The sequence below is a fragment of the Leptonychotes weddellii genome, chromosome 2 (genome assembly GCF_054177405.1).
Source record: "Leptonychotes weddellii isolate Sample4059 chromosome 2, ASM5417740v2, whole genome shotgun sequence".
Lineage (NCBI taxonomy): Eukaryota > Metazoa > Chordata > Mammalia > Carnivora > Phocidae > Leptonychotes > Leptonychotes weddellii.
The window spans coordinates 146,100,828-146,123,966 of record NC_138370.1 but is presented as its reverse complement, the minus strand read 5'-3'; the positions used below and the strand labels follow the sequence as shown (position 1 = coordinate 146,123,966).

General features: G+C 38.4%; 1 protein-coding gene across 1 annotated transcript in view; it reads left to right on the top strand.

The window, feature by feature from the left end:
- Positions 1-22,821, top strand: part of GRXCR1 (glutaredoxin and cysteine rich domain containing 1) — a 291,367-nt gene extending 268,546 nt beyond the window's left edge. The window contains exons 3-4 of the mRNA XM_006727319.2: positions 12,875-12,940; positions 21,562-22,821. Coding sequence (XP_006727382.2) covers positions 12,875-12,940; positions 21,562-21,741 — 246 coding nt within the window. The 3' untranslated portion in view covers positions 21,742-22,821. The remainder of the gene's footprint in view (positions 1-12,874; positions 12,941-21,561) is intronic.
- Positions 22,822-23,139: the final 318 nt, after the last annotated feature.

The window sequence follows — 23,139 nt, the reverse complement described above, 5'->3', positions numbered from 1 at the left end:
TAATTAGAAAAAGAGTTTAATTAATTTGGGTGATCGGAGAAGGTCTGTCTAAGGATCTGGGACTTGAGGCTAAGACTTGGAGCATTACAATGAGGCCATGATAAAGAGATCCTGGGAGTTGTGCATTCTGATGGTAGAGACTGTGTGCCCTGGAGCATAGGCCAATACTCTAAGACGAGAAAAAGTTGGCCTGTTCTAGGAGCTAAAAGAACATAGGAAGAAAGCCCAGTGGGAAGTTTGTGAGCTTGAGACCGAGGTGAAACTGAGGTAGGTCAGAGAGCTGGGGCCATCTACACAGGATCCTATAGGTCACGGTATGAGATCTGGCTTCTGATATAAACGGAAGGCAGAGGTGTTCAATGCTTTTAATCAGGAGAATGGCAAGTGAAGTGACCCTTCTGACTTTATAGAATATTATTCTGGCTTCCATGGAGCAGAGAAGTGGATGCATGCAAGAATAAAAGCAAGGAAAGGGCCAACCCTTGGAGTAGGATATCAGCCGTAGAGGTGATGAAAAATGGGTGGATTCCAACTGAACATTGCAGGTGAATCAACAGGATTTCCTGATTGGGGTGGAAGTGAGGTGATGAAAAGTGGAGTCAAGATTGATGGCTAGGATGCTGAGTGGAGGAACTGGCTGCTTGGTGGTACCTTTTATAGTTTAGTAACTTGGTGCTTTGGCTTTGAAAGCCTGGGTAGTTTCCATGTGAGGGTTTATGCTCCGGGCCTTGGAGGCCACCTCTTTTATGCATGCTAATAAAACTCTTTGGCTTTTATTCTCATACCTCACAATACCATAACTGGTTAATTTTCTACTTTCTAATGTTTTTTTTCCCCCCATTTTGTTTTATTTTTAAAATGTTTCTGGGGCTCTCTTTATCTTAATTTTCTTAGTCTGCAGTGGCTTTGGTTATAATATTTTATTTCACTAATATCTATTTCCTAGTTTTTATTTGCTTCATTTTATCTAGTTTTCATTGATTATATTATTTCTTTTTATTCTTGGAATCTACTTTTTTATTTTACTTTTTACTGCTTCAAGTATGCTTTCATTTCTCTTAGATTATTTCATCTTTTTAGTATTAGCATATTATTTTGTACCTATGACCGTGCTTTGCCTTATTAAATGGTTGGTAAGGTAAATGGTCATTCATGGATGACTTTTGCATTAGCCCATCTTCTAAAGAAGAACACTACATATTTACCCTCTGGATGCTCCAAAACAGACCTTTCCTTTGACAGATGGCCTCTATTTCCACCCATTTACTTCTTTGCTTCAGGAAGGCAAATAGGAGATACACAGGTCAGAACCTTACAGCAGAAGTTTGCCTTCCCTGAAGGCATAAATGAAATGGTGAAATGGTCTAGGGGACCTAAGAAATGACAAGATCTAAAAACTATGTTCTATATCATCTACCATCACTGAACATTAGGCAAAATTTGTAATTTATTAATATTATGGTGTGTGAGGATAATAATAAAGGTTATAGGAATAGTAGTAGGAATGGGCATTATTTATTGAGCGCTTGCTATGTTCTATATTAAACTGTGGCTTAACATGTTAGTATCATGCTTTATTCTCATAGCATCCCGTAGAGGTATGTGTATATATATGGGAAAAGGTGAAGTGCAGTGAAGAAAAACATAGACTTCGGAGCCCGGTAGATCTAGATGTGAACCTTGACCCTGACAACTGTTAGCTGTGTGACAATCTTGAACAAGTACTCCTGTGACACTTAATACTTTCCTAATCTCGTTGAGTCTCAGTTTCCCTATTTTAAAACTTAGGATTTTAAAAAATGTTTTGCAGGGATACAGTAAAGATTAAATTGGGTAATGCTTGTAGAGCACATGGTCAATGGGAGGTGCTCAATAGACTACTAGAGGCTTCACTTAGGGCCATTGCTCAAACCCCTCCCTCCCCCACTCCTTAAGAACTGTGCTCCTGGCATTGTCCTACCCCTGCAATAACCAAGTTTCTCAAGAGATGAATCACGGGAGCCTTATAACTTTGAGAAAATCCCAAGCTTGCTTTCTTTGGAGGACACAAAGGCCAAGACAAAGGGAAATGACAAAGGAGTACCGGGCTTTGTTCTTAGTCCAGATTTAGAGACCTGAGTTTTATTCATCCTTCCTGACCTGCCTACACAATTAGTTCCTCGGTGTTCTTCTCCAAAGAGAAGAAATTTCTGGCAGGGAGAGTTCCTAAAAGAAAGGGTAAAGAGTCTAAAAATATATATAAGATATCTCTCTGGACAAGGCTATTATTGCTATCCTGTTTTACTTCTTTTCCTAAATTTTATGGCTGAAAAAAATTCTTAAATTTTGGACAGTACCCAGGAGTTTATGCTGGCCTCCAACTCACTTCTATAACATCATCCTCATCCTATCTCTATCTATCTCTGTCTCTGTCTCTATATCCCTACGTAAATCTGTCTATCTGTCCATCCGTCTGCCCAGCCATCCATCCATATATATGTATATCTATATCTATGTATCTATGTGTTTATCCGCCATTTATACAACTCATAGGTTATTGGTTCAAACAAGGTAGATATTTATTTGCCTCTCAAGTAAGTCTGAGCTGGCAGGGTCCAAAGGTATAGATTGTCTCTGCTCCATGAGAGATTTTTATCTCACTGCACCTCCCTTCAGGGTGAGTCCTCACTTCCTGTTTAAAAATGGCTCACCTCCATTACATTTTTTCAGGCTTGTCAAAAGGTAAAAAGAATAAGTATAGGATGATCTGTTTGCTTTTTTTTTTTTTTTAAAGATTTTATTTATTTATTTGACAGAGAGACACAGCGAGAGAGGGAACACAAGCAGGGGGAGGGGCAGAGGGAGAAGCAGGCTTCCCGCAGAGCAGGGAGCCCGATGCGGGGCTCGATCCCAGGACCCTGGGATCATGACCTGAGCCAAAGGCAGACGCTTAATGACTGAGCCACCCAGGCGCCCCTGATCTGTTTGCTTTTAAGAGTCTGGCCTGGAAGCTGTATGCATCACTTCTGCTCACATCTCACTGGAAAGGTCTCAGTCCCATGGCTACATCTAACTACCCAGGAGGCTGGGGAAAACAGTCTTTCTCTATAAGCTGTGCATAAATAAATTTCAAAGGATTCTCTGACTAAAAAGGAGAATGGATAGTGACAGTGGAGTGGGGGTAATTAATAGTCTCTCCTCACCAATAATAGAAGGAGGATAGTTCCGCAATAAAGAGGTCACTGCAGTTGATTTAAAAAAGAAAACAGTTGACAGTGAGGCTTTCAAAATAGATCTTTGGAATTAGGCTCAGTGGAAAATCCATTACTTCTACTAGTGTGCTGAAAACAACAAAAATAAACAAATATGATTCTCATTACTAAGGCTCTATGTGTGCCTGCCTAGTACTATGTTAAGCACGTCACATGCCTTATCTCATTTATTTCTTACAACTCTACCCAATAGTGATATTTTTCTCTTCATTTTATAGCTGAGAAACCTGAGGTTTTGAGGGCTTAAGTCCTTGCCCAAGCTGCACACCCAAATAAGTAGCAGGGACGGATTTAATATGTGGCCGAACGCACAGTTTTAACTCCAGCCGTTCAGCCTTTCCAACATACCTTGTTACCCACTCGATTCACTTCCTTTCACCCTAGGCTTACAGAAAGATTCTCATATTCTTATCCTCTTGTTCTGAAGACACATAATAAATGGACTCAAACAGCGACTGACTCCATTAGAATGAAAGGAATCATGTGATTCATGGCTGGTGGGCTGGTTACTTTCTGTTTTCCCTTCCAGATCCATTCTTTCCCCTTCACTGGCCTGTTCTGAGCCAAAGAAAGGTAAACTTGACAGACGCAGAATCGTTTGCCTTCTGACTTCAGAGGGAGGCTAAGGGGGAAATCTGAGTGAGGCTGGATAGAGAGGCTATTTATGTTCTCTGCTCCCTTCAAGCTTAGGTGCAATTCGGGCAGTTGCTGAGTTCCTCTCAGCCCCCTTCCCGTGGCTACCTCTTTTGTTAGGCTCTGTCATATAATACCTTCCTCAAGATTGCTAGACTTAGGAGTAGTTACAACTTCATTGTTGCCCACCCCCGGTGTTTCACCAAGTGAAATGTTTGCTTAATGTCGTCCACACTTCTGTAGATTCTCCTTTCATTAGATGCTCCTCAATTAAACTCTGGGCATCCAAGTTTAAAGATGCATTGGGTTATTCTCGTGAGTTTAAAAAGAACGATTATGAGACAACTCATGACTCTTTAGCATCATAGTACCTTATAAAAATGGGACATCTGTTTCATTTCATGACCCTGAACTTCAGAACACTGCAGAAAAGTCTTTCTAGGTAGCAACTAGGTAGGGATGATAATTTCACTAAGCTCATAATAAGAAAGATAGAGTAATTTTTATTGAATGCATAAGCTTCAATGATGATTCTTCAGTCACCTGTCCATGTCTAAACATCCTTGGATCCCATCTGGGATTTAGGCCTATTTAAGTAGGAGCTCCCTCCTATTAATGAAATTATAACTGACATTTTGATCAACTAATTATATCTCTCAATTCCCCTCACCATGTGAATCTTCCTCATATATTTTTCCTGCTGAGCGATTAAATACCCATATTATCCAAGAAAAATAATCAACTTGGTTTTTTTCAGTAATATTTTTCACTAACTGTCCTTAGTTTCTGACTTTCCAGAGAGCCCTAGCTGAAAGCTAGTTAAATCTCTCATAATGAAGAATACATTAACAATTCTACAACTTAGCTAGAGAGTCTTCAAATTTCATATCACATTTTCTTTTCTTTTTTTCAATTTAAATTCAATTAGCCAACATATAGTACATCATTAGTTGCAGAGGTAATGTTCAACAATTCATCAGTTATGTATAACACCCAGTGCTCATCACATCACATGCACCTTTTTTAATAAGCCACTTTCATCCCAGTTTGTCTGACACTCCACCTCCTTTTTTTTTTTTATTGTGTTCTCTTTACTTTTGGTGGCATCATCCAAAAGCAATGTCATACTCCTGTTATCTCCACTTTTCTTTTATTATTTATTGACTCTAGATAGGAAATGTTTGCAGATCAAATTTTGTGCACTCAGAATTAATCCTAAATTACAAATTTTCTCAAAGAGTTCAATAATAATAATAATAATAAACTACCATTTATTGAATTCCTATTATGTGTCATACAGTGTCCTAGACTTACATATTATCTTGTGTATTCTTTACAACAACACTATAAACATAATTATAGCCAATTTACAAATGAAACTGAATCTTAAAGAGTTTACCTTATTTGTCTAAGTTTAATTAATTTGTAAGTGGGGGCACCAGGATTGAATCTGGAGTCTTAGTCAGAAAACCTTTGGTTGTAAAAATGTACAAGTGGGACTACATCAAAACAAAAAGCTTCTGCACAGCAAAGGAAACCATCACCAAATGAAAACGCTACCTACCAAATGAGAGAAAATATTTGCAAATCATATATCTGATAAAGGATTAATACCCAAAAATATAAAGAACACGTACAACTAGATAGCAAAAAGATAAGCAATACAATTAAAAAATGGGCAGATGATCTTTTTTCCAAAGAAGACATATAGATGTTTAACAGGCCCATGAAAAGATGCTCAACATTACTAATTATCAGGAAAATGCAAATATAAACCACAGTGAGATATCACTTCACACCTGTTAGAATGGCTATAATCAAAAAGACAAGAAAAAACAAGTGTTAGCGAGGATGTAGATACAAGGGAACCCTTGTGCACTGTTGGAGGGAAAGTCAATTGGCTCAGCTACAGTAGAAGATACAATGGAGGTTTCTCACAAAATTACAACTAGAACTACCATATGATCCAGCAATTTCACTTCTGGGTATTTATCTAAAGAAAACAAAAGCACTAACTCAAAAAGGTATATGCACCCCCATGTTCACTGCAGCAATGTTTTCAATAGCCAAGACATGGAAACAACCTCAGTGTTCATCAGTGGATGAATGCATAAAGAAATTGTGATATGCATATATATTATATATATATAATTCAGCCATAAGAAAGATTGAAATCCTGTCATTTTTGACAACATGGATGGAGTTGAGGGCATCATGCTAGTAAGTGAAGTAAGTCAGACAGACAAAGGCAAATACTGTATGACCTTACTTATTTGTGGAATCTAAAGGAAAAAAAAAAAAAACAACGAATTCGTAGGTACAAAGAACAGATTGGTGGTTGCCCAAAGGTGGGTGTGGGATAGGGAGGCAAAATAGGGGAAAGGGGCCAACAGGTACAAACTTCCAGTTATAAAATAAATAAATACTGGGGATGTCATGTGCAGCATGGTAACTATAGCCTACAATACTGCATTGTGTATGTGAAAGCTTCTAAGAGTAGATCTTAAAAGTTCTCATTGCTAGAAAAAAATGCATAACTATGTGCTGTTACGGACGTTAATCAGACTTATTGTGGTGTTCGTGTTGCAACATATACAAATATTGAATCATTATGTTGTATACCTTAAACTAGTAAAATGTTATATATCAATTATATCTGAATTAAAAAAAAACTTTGGTGAACTTAATCACTGCATTCTAAAAAACAGTTTATGCAGAGAATTTTGTGACACAGTAGATAATAGTCTTAAGTCTATTAAATAAAACAATCTTCTGGCTTCTAGCTCTGCCCCTAATACTATCTTTTTTTTTTTTTAACCTAGTGACTTGATGCCACTTTTATATGATTTTATATTAATTTTAAAGGAATAAGAACAAATAAATAAAGGAACAAGAGAGATGGCCTTCTGCATAGAAAAGAGAATAATATATCCCCATGATCATCTACTTGGGTGATATGGCTTTATTATAAAAAGATCAAGATTGACCTCCATGAGAAATTGTTCTTTATAGCTACACTGAAAATAAGTGGCTGGGCATTAATTACCCAAAACCTAAATCACTGTCTTTGGCAGGCATTTTTTAAAACCCCAAAGTCAGTATTATATAATTACACAAACCAAGTCAACTAGTTTATAGTCAATTTTGCATTTTATTCTTCCTGCCAGGGACACAGGAAAACCGTGCTCTTTAGAATGAGATTCTCTATGGAGGTTTTACTGTGTTTTTTAAGACACTGGAGGGATATCGCTACACCTGCTTTGAACATTTTCCAGGCCTAAGTGTTTGGTGTAGAACTCCAGGGTCTCAATGGAGTTTGTTCATGTACTGGAGATGATTCAGAGTTGATTCCTAAATTCTGCCTTTGTCAGCAGGGCTCAGGTGGCCTGTCTCCAGGGTTGATGTAACCTCCCGTTCTGGTGGGCATGGCAGCCCCAGAAACAAACATTTATTGAGCCCATCCTTTGGCAGTCACCGTGCTAGGTACTGGTTGAGCTCCTTGAATGCCAACCCTGCCATCTGCTCTCCTGATTACACAGCAGAAAAATCCTTTAGCAACTGACACTAGAGAGTCCTAGCCTCCTCGTCTTCATCAGAGTGTGGCCTGCAGTGGTTTTCTCTTCACTTCCCATCAAGTGTCCTGCTGAAAGAAGCGATGGTTAGGAGAAAGCATTTACACCGTGTTCGTTCCTCTCACTCCTCTAGGTGTCTGGCATTCTATCATCAAATCGAATCAGCTTGCAGATTTACCTCCACCAAGGTGCATTTTGATTTATGCCTTTGCTTATCTGTCCTTTTTAAATCAGCCTTCATCATAAGAAACAGCCATTTGGAATTTAATGCTGTATTTACTACTATTTACTACAAAACGGCTGAAGACATTAATATGGCAAATACTTATTGAGCGTCTCTGGTGCACCACACAAAGCACTGGGTCTGTGAAGAAGTCGTAGCCCCTGTAATCACTGTTGGGCTTGCTGTGCAGTGGGGCATAATGTGGTCTGAGAGCCCAGAGGAAGGAATACTGATTTTTGTCTGGGAAAATCAAAGAAGCTTCATCAGTAAGGTAACATTTTGTTTGGGTTTGGAAGGACGTCGAGAAGTTTTCCAGGAGAGGGTGGGAAGGATAGAAGAAACTTTGGGCAAAGGTACAGATCATGGGCAATGGCACATTATCTCATGGAAGGACCTGGTAGGTCCAGGAGAAGGAGAGAGATTCAGAGTATCGGGAGTACGTGGTATTAAAGGACAGGGCTGGAAGGGCTGGTCCCACCAGATTGTGGAGGTTTTTGTCGACCATGCTGAGGAGTTTGGGTTTCATCCCAGTCACTAGAAGATACTCAGCAAGCAGTTTACTGATAAAATAGAAAAAAATATATGGCAGGGAGGTAGTTAAGCGAGAGGCAAAAGGAGCCTGCTTGAAGCCAGCAGGAAGGATGAAAACTTGAGTCAAGAGCTACTTCTGTGCTGGTATTTATTTGGAGACTATATTTTTATGGTTAATGAAAAAGCAGGGGTATTATTTATTATAGTAGCCAGATCGTCTAAAGTATTATGGTAAGGCATTGCGTTGTTTGACGACCATGCTAAGAAAAACTTTGTCTCAACTGAGGAGCTGGCTTAGAATTAAATTTAAGGCTCAATCCTAGCTATCATTTTGAAATGTATTTAGGACATTTCTTATGTCCTGAATTTTTATTCAAATTTTATTTTATTATATCATTGTATGGATCTTGTATTGTGAGCAACTTTCTTAGTAAGATGAAGTGGTATGTGAATAAATGTCAATAAAAATTAAAACAAAATAATATGTAATATATATGTATAACACACAATATGCTTATATGTATATATACATTAAAAGTTGTGTTTGGTTTTGGTTAATGAGAACATTTTTTTTTAGTTCTTCTGGACCTCTCAGAAATTTCAGGTCAATGGTTTCCAAACGTGGGTGTTCAATGTGGACTCGCAGAGCCTGGATATCAGCATGGAGATCCATCAGCCTGGAGACAGCTAAAATCTATATGAGTGACTTTAAGTAATTCTTTAGAAAAAAGTACTTATGTGTTTGTATTTGTTTATTTTGGTTTTCAATGATGATGTTTGGAAACCCTTGACCTACAACTCTTCACAGAGATCTGGAAGAGTATGATGAATCTAAGCTGGCTTATACCAACTTTATGTTCTCCTCAGCTTATTGGTAAAATAGACTGCTCACACTGTGGCCTGGTATCATCCCTATGTTTCTTCCAGGGCACCAATCCAAAATACTATGCAGAGTCTGATAGGAAGTTTCATTGAACATAATTTTTCTCATTTTGGATCAAAGGAAATGGTGACCATAAAAAGTTGTGTACATGTGATATTTGGTAGTCTTATTTCCCTAATTAATTTCCTTCCTTTCATTCTATCTATGTGCTCAGTTACCTACTCGTTTTCATAAAGATAACAGCTTAATCATTATTTTACAGAGTTTTCCCTAATCTTGTTGATTAGGTTAATTACACCATACTATATATACTTTTACAACATCTTGTACAAACATCTCTTTTGTGGTATTTATGACAGTGATAAATTTACATTTATTTGTGTGATCTTTTGTTTAACATCTGTCTCCTCCAAAAGATTTTACCTCCCTCAGTACAGGGAGCCTTTTTGTTTGTTTGTTTATTGTTTATATCTCTAACACTTAGCACAGTGCCTAACCCATCATGGGGGCTCCAAACTGTGTTGAATGTGGAAATAGGTGAATGAACATAAGTATGAATGAGTATGGTGGCACGTTTTTGCACATTCATGGATCAAAAATGATGGGTAAGTGTCTGGCAGTCCTAATCAGCAAGGGGCTGATAACTTTTCTCAACTTGTTCTTGTTCCTTGAAGGTGTGAGTCTCTTTTTGGTGATTTATATGAGGAACGATTATGTAGAGTGTCTTATCTTCATCTGAGAAGCTTGTTACATGTAAAATAAAGTGGTTTGTTCGCATGTCACAGCTCACTGCTCAGAATTTTAAGGTGGGAAGAATTTGAGAATAGAGCTAATTTCAGGTATTGAAGGTGATAATGAAGTAAGTCTTTTCCTGGAATATGCAGTGTATTTGAAATAACCAAATAAGGCATGACACTGACCTAAGAAAGAAACTGGGATGTTCCTTAGCTTCTCTGGCACATTCAAATGAATTGTTTAGAGTCCTTGCAGTGAAAGCTTGCACTCACTTGACTTTCTTGGGCACCTTGTCAACAGGGAATCCTAATCATACACGGTCATGTTCCGCAGACTAGGATTGATCTGTAGCCTTTTTTTCACTAATAAATTGTATCAATGAGCAGACAGCATGCATGGCATCATGGAAAGAGTGCAGGTTTTAGAGGCAGTGTGACCTGAATTCAAGATCTGGCTAGGCTTTGTGTTGATGAACTAAGAGGTGCGGGGCATGTTCCTTATTTTCTTCAAACTTTATTTTCTTTATTTAAAAAAATGAGATAATAACACTTACTTTGCACTGATGATTAAAAGAGCCAGTGTCTATAAAGCAGCCCGCCCATTCCTATTATCATTAATTTCAGGATTGTATTAATTTTCAGAAAAAAATCCTGAATCACTGAAAAATACATTAGAAATATTTCCATAGGTATCCTGGAAGTCTTGGAAAACTATGCCAAGGAAGAGAAAGATTAATTTCTACTTGCATGGAACTGAATGGTAGACTTACATGCTTGCACTTAGGTTCGGCAAGGACAGGATCAGGTGGAGGTTGGGGACGCGGGACCCAGTGGGGAGGCGGGGGACTTTGACTACTGTTTCTGCTCAGTAGTTGGCAAAAGAGCAGAGGGCTCATTCTGAGGAAATGATCTGAGGGCCGGCCAGGTGGACTTGTGGGTGGAGGCTATACTGAGTAGTAGCTGTTGAGAGAGCACCGAGTACTCAGCTCTCAGGTCTCCGGTACAGAGCAGAATTTTTCCCACCACCTATGCACCAGACCCCAGGTGTGTCTTGAAGAGCAGGTGACTACCATGCATTTAGGTATATTGCTTAATGTGAGCAAAGCCTGTGTTTCTATTGAAACGCAAAACCTGCTCTTGCACTATTGATGGTGCTGGAATTACTTGGCTGAGGCAGGGCAAATTGCATGTATTGATAGGTAATGAGAAGTCCTTTCCTGGCCTATTCATGGTATTTTAAACAACTGACTAAGGCTCATTGACAGCTGAGGTAAGAAAAGTGCTGGGAAGCAGATGTGTGATAGCTTCTCTGGGATATTCATTTTGTTTGGGGTCATTATGGTGCATGTGCTTTCATTGAGGAAAAATGAGTCATATATTCTCCTCGCTGCTTTCGCTCATGGACGAGATTCCCCAGGAGCTTTTCCCATTTTAGCACGTAGCTGACTCTTAAAAGAAATAGAATGCAGCAAAAGTAGAATATTACCAGTTATGGCTATGATTTAGAATTTCATGTTTTCTCTGCTGCTTTTGTTACCTTGGTTCCCACTGTAGGTGTGTCTCTTTGTACTCCTGGCCAAGCCACCCCCAAGTAAAAGAATATAACCTGCCCTGTAGAGCTACATATATCCTTTGGAACCCTGCATCTTCATTCATAGTACTTTTTAATATATCAAGTTGACATTTCTGATGGTGATTAAGATGACATGAGTTTTATAAGATAAACTGAAATAAAATCCAGAACTAAGGGCTCCTCTATACCTGTTTGAAAATTGCCTACGCTGTCTTAGAAACCTCCCTTAAGCTTCAGAGTCCAGATCAAATGCCACTAACCTCAGAAAGCCTTCTCTGCCCTCAATAAGCAGATCCTTCCCACCCACATTAGGATTTCCTCGCTGTCCTTCTCTGCACCACCCACTTGACACTTTCCCTTTCCATTCTACATTGTGGCTTACTTTGTTGGGTGTTTGCATAAAAATCTATTGTAACCTTCTTAAGTACAAAGACCTTTTAAATTTTTTTAAGTGAGTCTTTGAGTTTTCCACCCTGCCCAGTGCGCAGAGGAATCCAAGAAGCATTTACTGTGTGATGCTATTTCTCCCCGTCTTGTTGATTAATCAAAAGTTGATTCAACACCTCTTCTGTGCCAGCAACTGTTATGGTCTCTGCCTTTGATCAGAAATAATTTCCTTCCTTCTGTATGCCTCTACTTTGGGAAATCGAGTAGGAGAATGTAAGAGGCTGGGCAGGAAAGGAGAACGCGGTAGTTGGAAGAAACACTGAGTTTGTTGGAAAGTGTGAACGTTGCTCCTGTTCTCGGTTTCATGGTCAAGTTTGGGATTGGCTCAGGGTTGCATTCAGATTTCTCCTGCTCTGAATCCTTTCTGGAGTTCCAAATGGCACGATTCCTTCCATGTGGGGTGAGTTCCCTTCTTGTGTTCAAATTCCCATTCTGCTTGCTTTCTGCGTGGCCTTGGAATTGTTGCTTAATCTCACTGAGGCTCACTTTGTGCTATTAATAGAGTCTACCACTTCTAATCAGATGATATTGGCTGCCTGGTTCATAATGCGTGCTTAATTTGTGTCAGTGGTTATTAATTTCATTATTGCTATTAGCTGCTGCTATCTTTACATCCATGACTGTAAGAAGGGTCATGTCAGCACTGCTGGGAATAGGGTGGAGACAGCCCCGGCTGGGAATTTGCTCAATGGTCTCCTTTTCCAGATGGCAGAACTGAACAACTCCGAGGCGGGGTGCTGGAACCTTCCATATCTGGATGTAATCTGACAGTTGTGGGCTTCCCAGCTCTCACCTCCTGCTGGCAGTCTTCCTTCTGCTCCCAATAAGCCTTACTAAATGGGAGAATATGTGAAGGGAAAAAGAAATTTCCTCCCCTCTTTGGCCTCCTGGTTGTAAGTTTACTTAGATCTTAAGGGAAGAATGGTGTTCATATCTTGTGGGTTAAGCTCTCTCCTGGCTAGAACTTTGTTTCCTCCAATACTAACAAAATGGATTTTCTCCCCCCCCAACCCTTTCTTGTTAATAGGGTGCTGAGAAAATTTTGTCAATGAATGAATCAGGAGAACTGCAAGACCTCTTAACCAAAATTGAGGTAATTGTGCTTTTAGCAACTTATTTTTAGTAATCAAAATGTTAAACACATTCTGATTGTAATTGAGTTTTCCTAATTGCGTTTTTCTCATGTTCTTACAAATATGGAACAGGATACGTGTGGTAGTTTTAATTTGATATCACCTGCCATTAGGTTTGCTCCAGCTGGAGTGACTTTGGTGTTAGCTTCTCCCAACCTCATACTATTAGGTGAGAATTCCAGTCAGCATTATTAGAGCCTAATTCTTCGTAATAGAGATATTGATGAGGTGTTTCAGAATCAGGCAATTGTCTTGAAGCACATTTACAATTTTCATTTAAATTATTTTTCCCATGGACCAGCGTATCATTTCTAAAGATTACAGAAAAATGGTATATCCAAAAGTGCACACTTTAATTTTGTTCCAATCCTTATAATTATAGCATCAGAGCAGTGCTTGGTTCAAATATATAATGTATCAAATCAATATGGAACCAGGAAGCCCTCCGCTAAACTATTTTATCAGCCTGTTTCTCTCTATCAGTAGGAAAGTCATATGTTTTCTTGCCCAAACTGGGACACTTTGAGAGTGAAAAGGGTCTATTAATTGTTCTGGGCCTGCACACATGAACCAGGACATTCCCAGGTGAATTGGGCAATATGGTCACCCAGTATCTATCTATATGCCACTACCAGCTCTTCTTGCTTTAGTTTCCTTTTCCATTTTTTGTACCTCACCTGAAAGAGAGAACTATTTGTGGCTTTTTCCTACCATTCCTTTGTGCAAGCTGTCTTGTCTGACTAGAATGCTCTTGGTCCAATTCCTCATTTCCTTCCACCATCTTCAAGACCAACATAGAGTATCCCTTCTTCCCCAAATCATTCCTGGTCTCTCTCACCTTGGAATTCCTATAACTCTCTTTTTGTTGGATGCTTATCAAATTTTTTTTGACTTTTGTATTATTTATCTTTGGTTATTTGACTCATGTCCCAAATGAACTATGTATGCCTTGGTTTTAGGAGTCATGTCTTATTCATATTGTGATCTTTTCCAAAGGACAAATACAATGAGGGCAGGTACTCCATAGTTTGAAACTCCTCTCAGCTTGAAAATCTGTATGTATGGATTTATTTTTTTCCTTTTGTCTCTATACTCGACTCCAACCTCTTGAAACCATTAATTTGGCATATCTTTTTATTTAAATGATTTAACTGGGTTAAAGTGTATTATTATTTTCTGTGTACATTTTTAATTTATGTAATGCTGTTATGTACTTTACCTAATTTTGTTGCAAATTATTTTCACTAGATGCTATGTTTTTAAGGACCATCTATGTTACTGTATGAACATTTAATCCATTTCTTCTAACTACTCCATGATGGAGATATTTTATATCTGTATTATCCAAAGTAGGAGCCACAGGCTACATATGGCTACTGAGCACTTTATAACCACTACTATCATGAGTAATATAGCTAGTGTGACTGAGAAACTGAAATTTTAATTTTATTTAATTTTACTTGATTTAAAATTAAATTTAAATAGCCACATGTGGCCAGTGGCTCCTGTTTTGGACAGTGCAGCTCCATGGTGACCACCCACTATTTTTTACCTACCTACTTTTCCACCAATGGATACCCCGATGTCCTTCAACACCCTTCTCAAACAGTGCTGCCAGGAACAGCCTTGAACATGTTCCCTTATGGATTTCTCTGGGAGTAGAAATTGCTTAAGAATACACTTAATTTTCCAGGTAGATGGGTCTCTGAAATGGTTGCACCTTGCAGATATTCCCTCTTGTAGAGAAAGAAGTTTAGTGTGTTCCCACATTCTTTTATTTGTTTGTTTCTGCATTCTTTACTCTTTTATATTGTTCTCTAATGTATTGTTCTCTAATTTTTGCTAGGGTATAGGTGTAAATATATATTGCCCTTTTGTTCTAATTTACATTTTCCTGATTACCACTGAGTTTAGGTATCTCATTTATGCTTGTTAGATTTTAAATTTCTTGTGTGAATTGTGTATTCTTACACCTTACATCTTAAAAGTCTTAGAATTGTCTTTTTTTTCTTGGTTGGTTTTCAGAAGCCCCTTCTGTATTCTAAATAATTTTTTGTTTGTTTTAGTCATTGTCAATATTCCTTTCCTTTTTTCAGTTTCTTTCATGATGTCCTTCATCCAATAGAAATCCTCTGATATAATCAAATTGATCATTCTTCCTCATAATGAAGTAAACTTTCATCTTAAGTTCACATAATTATCATCCTGTATTACTTTCTATTAACTTTATAACATTTCACATCTAGGTCTTAATTCATATGGAATGCACTTTCATTTTCTTTTCTTTTCTTTCTTTCTTTTTTTTTTTTTGTTAGTAAAGCGATAGAAATTTATTAAGTGAAGATACAGAAAAAGTTCTCAGGAGTGAGAAGGGTCCCAACAGGGTTGCCCTTCATTTTCTTACTTATGATGAGATAATTTCCCCAAATCACCTATTAAATAATCTACTATTTTTTCATTGCTTTGTTGTGCCAATTTTATATCATAGTAAATCCCCATTTATACTTGGGTCTTGGTTTGAGTTCTCTAGTCAGTTCCATAGTCTGTTCTTATTGTACCAATGTCATACTGTTTTCATTTCTGTGGTTTAACAGCATCTTTTAGAGTCATATAGGGTAAATCTCTCTCATTATTCTTTTTAAAGATTGATGATTGGCTTAGCTGTTCATGGACTTTTATTCTTTGAGTCTATAATCCCTTAATTCAACTTGATTAACACCATCATGCTATATAAATATAACCTTTCTGTCTCAGCTCAAAGAATTTTGGAAAGAAGGTTTTTTCCTCTTCATTAAATCTGTCTCCATTCTACAGATGACAAAAGTAAGGTGCAAATATTTAAGACTATTCGTGATGTTGAAAAGAATTGTATGGTATTGGCTTCTGCTGTTGTAGTTGCTGTAAGGTGCTATAACTCTATTGGGCTGCTTTTCCCATATAACAAAACTGGTAGAGAAATTGCAGCTGTCCAAGAAAGCCCTAAACTCTGCTGAGAAGGAGGCTTAAGGCTCACTAACCTAGGTAATGATACTGACCTTCAGGAGAGGCAGTTGGAAGAGCCAAGAAAAGTGGATAAGGGATGCAAGATTCAGGTCTAAACCCATCCCATTCTTCAAGTTGACTTTTGGCAGCAGAGTAGGAGTTAAATATTCATGAGGTTGGAAACATTGGAGACTTAACTAGGTAGCAAGTAATATTCTTGATGTTTTATATGTATCGAGTCATTGAAACCTCACAACAATTCAGCAGGTTGGGTTCTGTTATTATCCTCATTTTACTGACAAGGAAATGGAGGCACAGAGGATTAGATCACTTGCTGAAGATCTTACACATAGTGTTTGATTCATGCTTCTAATCACCTTGACTCCAAAGCCCATGGTCTTAAGCATGAATCTATGCTGCCATGACTCTCAAATTAAGTGGCATGTAGTTGTCTGGGAAATCTGACCATATGTGGCAAGACCCAAGGCTCAAGTAGACAGAGCATTAGGTCCAGGGAACATGCTAGATTTTAACACTAGGCTCTTGGAAACTAGGGGTGGGGCATCCTGGAAATAGGTAAATTGGTGATAACTTTCAAGAGAACCCAGACAGATCTTGCCAGGTTCTAGTTTGCTGTTACTTGGTGCTACATGGTAGACAATGACTGTCCTGGTCCTCATAATTCGGGTCCTAGTTTTCAGTATTTTATGTAGGATAATGCTTGGGTGAGAAGGATGAAATGAAAACACCATTTGAGTAAAATTTATTTATTTATATATTTATGAATTCCTTTATATGAATAAACAAGCTGGAGATTAGAAGCAAAGAAGTGTTTAAGGCTCCCCCTAAACAATAACCATGATGGATAGCTGATCCTGCTGGAGTCCACACAGAGAAAGCCAGGGGAGCCTTGAGATGTATTAACAAACACCTGATTATGGCAGATACTGAATTAAAGATTGCAGATGGTAGAGACGCTCCACGTAAGCTTTAGCCTCGCTATTTTTTTTAAAGATATGAACAAACATTCTTGTCATTCTAATGAGATTGCCAACATAGTGTCCATTTCCTGTACTTTTTTCTTGTAAAATCTGACTCTCCCCTGAGGGCTGGTGACTACCTATTTATTGTTCATGAAGAACAGAAGTAAGATTTTCAGCTACACATGGAGGATGCTATGGGTATTTTTACAGGGCATTGGAGCTGTCAGAAACTGTCCTAACCCTCCCTGGAGAAGCAGAGTTCTGGATGATCGCCCCTTGCCCCTCCTGCTGGGGGTGGCCATGGCGTATTCATAGACCACAGCAGGAGAGCACCACCCACTCACCTGGGAAATCAGGCCATGTACCCTGTCTGCCTCTCTCTGAAATCTGAACATCTTTTTAAGTAGGTCTGTGGCAATCCATCACCCTGGGTTCAAGAATCGGACTCATATATTTAGACTTACACATTTAGGATAGTAAGCTATAAATTTCCTCTGTGTCTGCATTTTGTTCAGTGGCTTCTTTCTCAAGTCTGCAAATGGAGGGTGCTGGAAACTCTGATTATCAGGAAAGATTGTGTCTATTAGCAGCTTGATCAGACAGAGGTGTTTAGCAGGCACTTAACAAGCATTTGCTGAATTAAATTGTTGACTATAGTTTAAAACAAAATACATAGACAGAGGTAGATTGTCCAGAGATGATTATATGCCAAGTGTGCACTCTTTGACAGTTTGTTATGTGGATAAATTTGCTCCATAGACAATTTGGATGATGAGGTTTATGGTTACAGAAACTCAGATAAATTAATTCCTCTTTGCTGGAATACGTAAGAGTCTTTCAAGCTCTACTAGAGTAGGAGTGGGCAATCTGAGGTTAAAAATAATAAATATATTCATTTCCTAATCTCGAGGAAGACACTGAAAGCCTTTGATGTTTCTATGTTAGATAAGGGGAAAATCTCTTTATATTTCTGAATTTGAGTTTTTGCTACAAAGGAAATCTATTTGATAGCTATTCATGAGTTCTCCCCTTTTATCCTTGTCCCCTTGGTCCTTTGTTAGAGACTCTGGAGTTCTGTGTTTCAATTCAGATGATTGCAGTATGGAGTAGACTTATGCAAAGACCTAAGGGTAGGGCTGAGAGCTACTATGAAGTGAACAGGAAAGTGTCTGTCTCACTGCTTTATCCCCAGTGCCTTGTACAGTGTCCGGCAAGTAGACACTCAATATCTGTGGAATGGATGAATACATGAAAGTGTCTCACCTGCTGAGTATCTATTTGTTTAAAGTCTCTCACCAAGTATATGTGAACAGAAATAGGTAAAAGGAGAGGATGACTTCTCCTTCCTTTTTTCTTGAATTCCACCCCAAAGAGACATGCCTCTACCCAAACCCCCATTCCAAAGAATGGCCATTCTGTAGACTCAGTCCTCTGTGTGTTAGTCTCACCCGGGTCTGCATAATTTCTTGCTTTGCTGGGCTACAGGGCATGGAAGAACTAATTGCTTCACATTCAATGTTTCTGCAGTAAATCTCTTCATTGAAAGAGAAAGTCTGTTTTGTTGCTATGAATAATAACTATTGTTAACTTCGGTTATTCCTTCTTCCTCCTTCCTAGAACATTGTTTAGGGGACTTTTCTAGCTGTTTCAACATCTGTCCTGAGGGCGGAACCATCTATTTAGCTGCATCTAAAACATCGAATCCAAGCCAGTTTTTTCTCTTTGTTGAAACTCTTTTAAGTTGGAACCACAGTCTGACATTATAACAAAAGTGCTCCCTGAAGGAGACAGCTAGAAATGACTGAATTATTTATTTTTATTAGAAGAACAAATGGAGTAGATTGTGCTGGATGACTTAATAGGAATGAGATTCCTGGAGGCTAATAGGGCAGTGGGAGCTCTAGACCTGCTCACCGCCCCCCCACTTCTGTTTCAGTCACAGCACTTATCATGTTAACTCTTTTAGGTTTGGGGATCCCATGTAATATGTTATTGGAGACGAGCATGGATGTAAATAAAGTTAAAAACTACTATTAAAGAGGAATGACCATGGGATTTGCTCTTTTTTTGTTGTTTTTATTTAAATTCCAGTTAGTTAGCATACAGTGTAATATTAGTTTCAGGCATACAATATAGTGATTCAACACGTCCATGCAACACCTGATGCTCATCACAACAAGTGCACTCCTTCATCCCCATCACATATTTAAACCATCGCCCCCCGCCTCCCCTCTGATAACTGTGTTTGTTCTGTATAGTTACGAGTCTCTTTCTTGGTTTGCCTCTCTCTCTCTTTTTTTCCCCCAATGATCATTTGTTTTGTTTCTTAAATTCCACATATGAGTGAAATCATACTGTTTTTGTCTTTCTCTGACTTATTTCACTTAGCATAATATTCTCTAGCTCCATCCACGTCCTTGCAAATGGCAAGATTTCATTCTTTTAGATGGCTGAGTAATATTCCATTGCATATATCTGCCACATCTTCTTTATCCATTCAAGTATCAAGGGACACTTGGGCTGTTTCTGTAGTTTGACAATATTTGGGACATACCTATACAAAAATTTATTTGTAGTCTATCTGAAATTCAAATTAACTGGGCATGTCATATTTTTAATTGCAAAATTTGATAACCCTATTCGACTTGGAACCCAGACCTAGTTATAATCTAGCACTAATGGGTGAAGTCCTGGACTCAGGGGTCCTGCAGGTCCTTTCTCTAGGGCCTAGGCCAGCCCAACATCTGTTCTGACAAGTCAGGGCTCTTGCTGTACAAGTCATTATATATTTTTGATATAAACCTCTAGCATAGCTCTAGTGAATGTCAAGGGCCTATCTTTATCATATTTTTCTAAAATTTGACAAGAACACTGTTACTTACTAATTCTCCTATAATTTGCTTTTAAACTCCCTTCATTTCCTATCCTGAGAGCTACTAAAAGTAGCTCCTTTTCCTATGAAGGAATTTCTTCATTTCCTAAAGAAGGGGCTTTTCTAAAGACTTTTTAATATTATGTAAGATTATAAATTCACTATACCATGTTTTGGTCAATTCTTGCACAAAGGAATGACAAAAACCCACCTACACAGTAACTAGATTGCTGTACATGCTCAATCTAACTTTTTGTGACAGTTTTGAATCTATAATCTCGATAAAGTTCCTTGTTTGTTTCATTCAGCTTGCCAGTCACTACTTTCCATCAAAGTGCCGCTAAAAATGAGATATTACATGTATTTTGCCATCTTGCTATAATAGCTAAGTCAAACTGTAATTTCAAGTGAACTTTGCTATATAGAGAAAATGTGTATCTGAAAAGGAGTCTGGGAACATACAAATTTTCAGGCAATCATGCCCTTAATGTTTGTTCCCCAAAGTGCATTCCTTAAGGTACTAATTGTGAGAGAATTATAGTTGTTTCCTGGGGAAAGGGTTATCATAGCTGTATGTCCTGGGAAAATGGTGGGTTAAAACTAATTAATCAGGTTCCTTTTCATTTGGGTGCTTTGGAGACTTTAGTATGTGCAGTTGTGAGTCTCTAGAGAACAGCCATACATATGTGTATGTAAAATATGTTTGTCTGAGTGTGTTTCTGTGGGTGTGTATAGATTCATATTTCCCAATCTTATTTTAACAATTATTCTCTTCACAAAGCCAAGCTTTCAAACATTGCTGCAGACTCCTATTTTGCAAGTCAGAAGCTTGGTCTTAATTCACTTTTCTTTCTGTATTCATTCTGTAATGACTCCGTCCTAATCTCTCCACAGCTGATGGATACCACTGGTGGACTCCAGCAAAGGATATGTGCTCAAAGAAGCAAATAGAAATGTGTGTGAATAATTTTCAAAATATTATCCTCAACATACCGCATAGTTATTTTTATTCTAGTAGGAGGGTATTCTATCTTTACTTGAGGTAGAACGGCGGATAGCCATTGTGGGAAGTTTTATGGACTTAGATAAATGTCTTAAGATTTCAATGCCTATTTCCTTAAGTATAAAATGAGGGTAAAGATGCCTGAATTATCTGTTTTGCAGTAGAAGATGTCTGTATGTGTAAAGGATGGGGTAAGGAAAGATTCTACACAATAAGGCATTTGAGAGTGCTTTTCAAAAAACAAAGCATTATTCAAATGTGCAATACAACAACAAATCTTCAGTTGGTAGTGGCTTCTCCATTCTTCAGCTTTTAGTTTTCTGATTTTCCAGACTCACTATTAGTGATACTCTTCTATAAACAAAGATATAAAACTGTTAAGAGATACTAAAGGGAAAGCTACAGTACTTTCCCCTAATGCGAAGAACCATTTCCTGCATTGCTTGGTTTGTAAATATGTGTTTTCATATGATAGATTTCCTGGGATATGGACCCTTTGACCTAAAATGTACCAGCCTTCACAAACCAAGGTTGTGCTATTGACGGCCGTCAATGGAATAATAAGGGAAACTTCAGCGAGCTTTCCCCCTGGGTCTAATGTGCATAAATGGTCTGTGATTTCAAGTCCACAGCCATATTATGCCAGTGTTATTTTACGACCATCCACAATACAGAATGACAGGAAGGCTGATTGAGTTGTTCATGCTAATGCATTTTCTGTCCTCTCCTGTCCCTCTACAGAGAGTGCAGCATCCACATGAGTGTCCCTCCTGTGGAGGCTTTGGCTTTCTTCCGTGCTCCGTCTGCCACGGGAGCAAGATGTCAGTGTTTCGAAACTGCTTTACAGACTCTTTCAAAGCTTTGAAGTGTACGGCCTGCAATGAGAATGGTCTTCAGCGCTGTAAGAGCTGTGCTGGTTAGGTGGACCTCCCACCCGGGGAGCACTTCGTTTTATTTACCAAAGTCAGTTGTATGGTTTATACTTTTTTTTTTTAAAGGTCATGTTTATGGACTAATCAATAAACCTTGTTTATTGTAATTGCCTTTGTTTTGAATTTTTGCTGTGGCCGTTTTCATTGATTTATTAAATAAATGTTTGTTTCACAACGATGTGCCATGCCCTGTGCTAGACCCTGGTTCCTACTTGAAATTAATGGAGTGCCCAGGAGCATTCCAGGATATCCAAACTCTGATTTGTTAAATGTGTTTGGTTTCCTGAAGAGAAGACAAAATATGTCTAATGATGCCTATTGCAGTGTCACCCTCTTGTCTAGAATGAGTTAATCCAACTCCCGAGATGCATAACGCATTTCTGTGTATCTCTGCTACAGAGAGAAAGAGAGCTCTGGATAGTGGAAAAGAATACGATCATATTTATACTTAGTAGAATTTTTTAAAGCTGTAAAACAGTCTCGGAGCTCATGACATGAATGATAAATCATTCATGTTATCAGGTGGATTTCTTGGTGATGATATATATAAAAGCCACCAGAAGACTTATCTGGACTTAGTTTTTTAAATATTTGCTTTGTGCTATTGATGTTGAACACCCTCCAAAAAGGTGCTATTGTGCTTCTGAGCCGAACATAGTTTGAACACACAGTCAATGTTAGCAAAGTGGACAAAAAGAAATTTTGTTATAATTATTGGTTGATGCCTACTTGTACGTGCATCTGTATCCTGATGGATTCCGTTATGAATGACTTTAATAAATCACTTGCTCAATATTTGTGAAAAGGTAATCAAAACATTTTACACTGTGGCATTGTAGAAAGCTGTAATCTTTACCGAGTACTTTCTTATCGGTGAGGCTTAGTATAAAGTACGGTTTCTATTCTCAAGCAGCTCACACTCTAAGAAGGAAGAAAGTGTTAAATATAGGCAAGGTGAGTCTTATACCACAAATGGTACAGTGTGCTACGGGAATTATAGCAGCAGAACCAACCTGTATGCATTAGAAAGGGTAAGAAAAGGGGCGCCTGGGTGGCTCAGTTGGTTAAGCGACTGCCTTCGGCTCAGGTCATGATCCCAGGGTCCTGGGATCGAGCGCCACGTCAGGCTCCCTGCTCAGCAGAGAGCCTGCTTCTCCCTCTCCCTCTGCCTGCTGCTCTGCCTACTTGTGCTGTCTCTCTGTCAAATAAATAAATAAAATCTTAAAAAAACAACAAAAAACAAAACAAAAAAATGGTAAGAAAAAACTTTGTGGAGCCACTGATGTTTCAACTCTTGCATGAAGGATTATTGGAAACAAGGTAGCCACAGAGCAAGGGTGACTGTGCTCCAGGTAAAGGAATAGCAGATGTGGAGACCCAGAGGTCA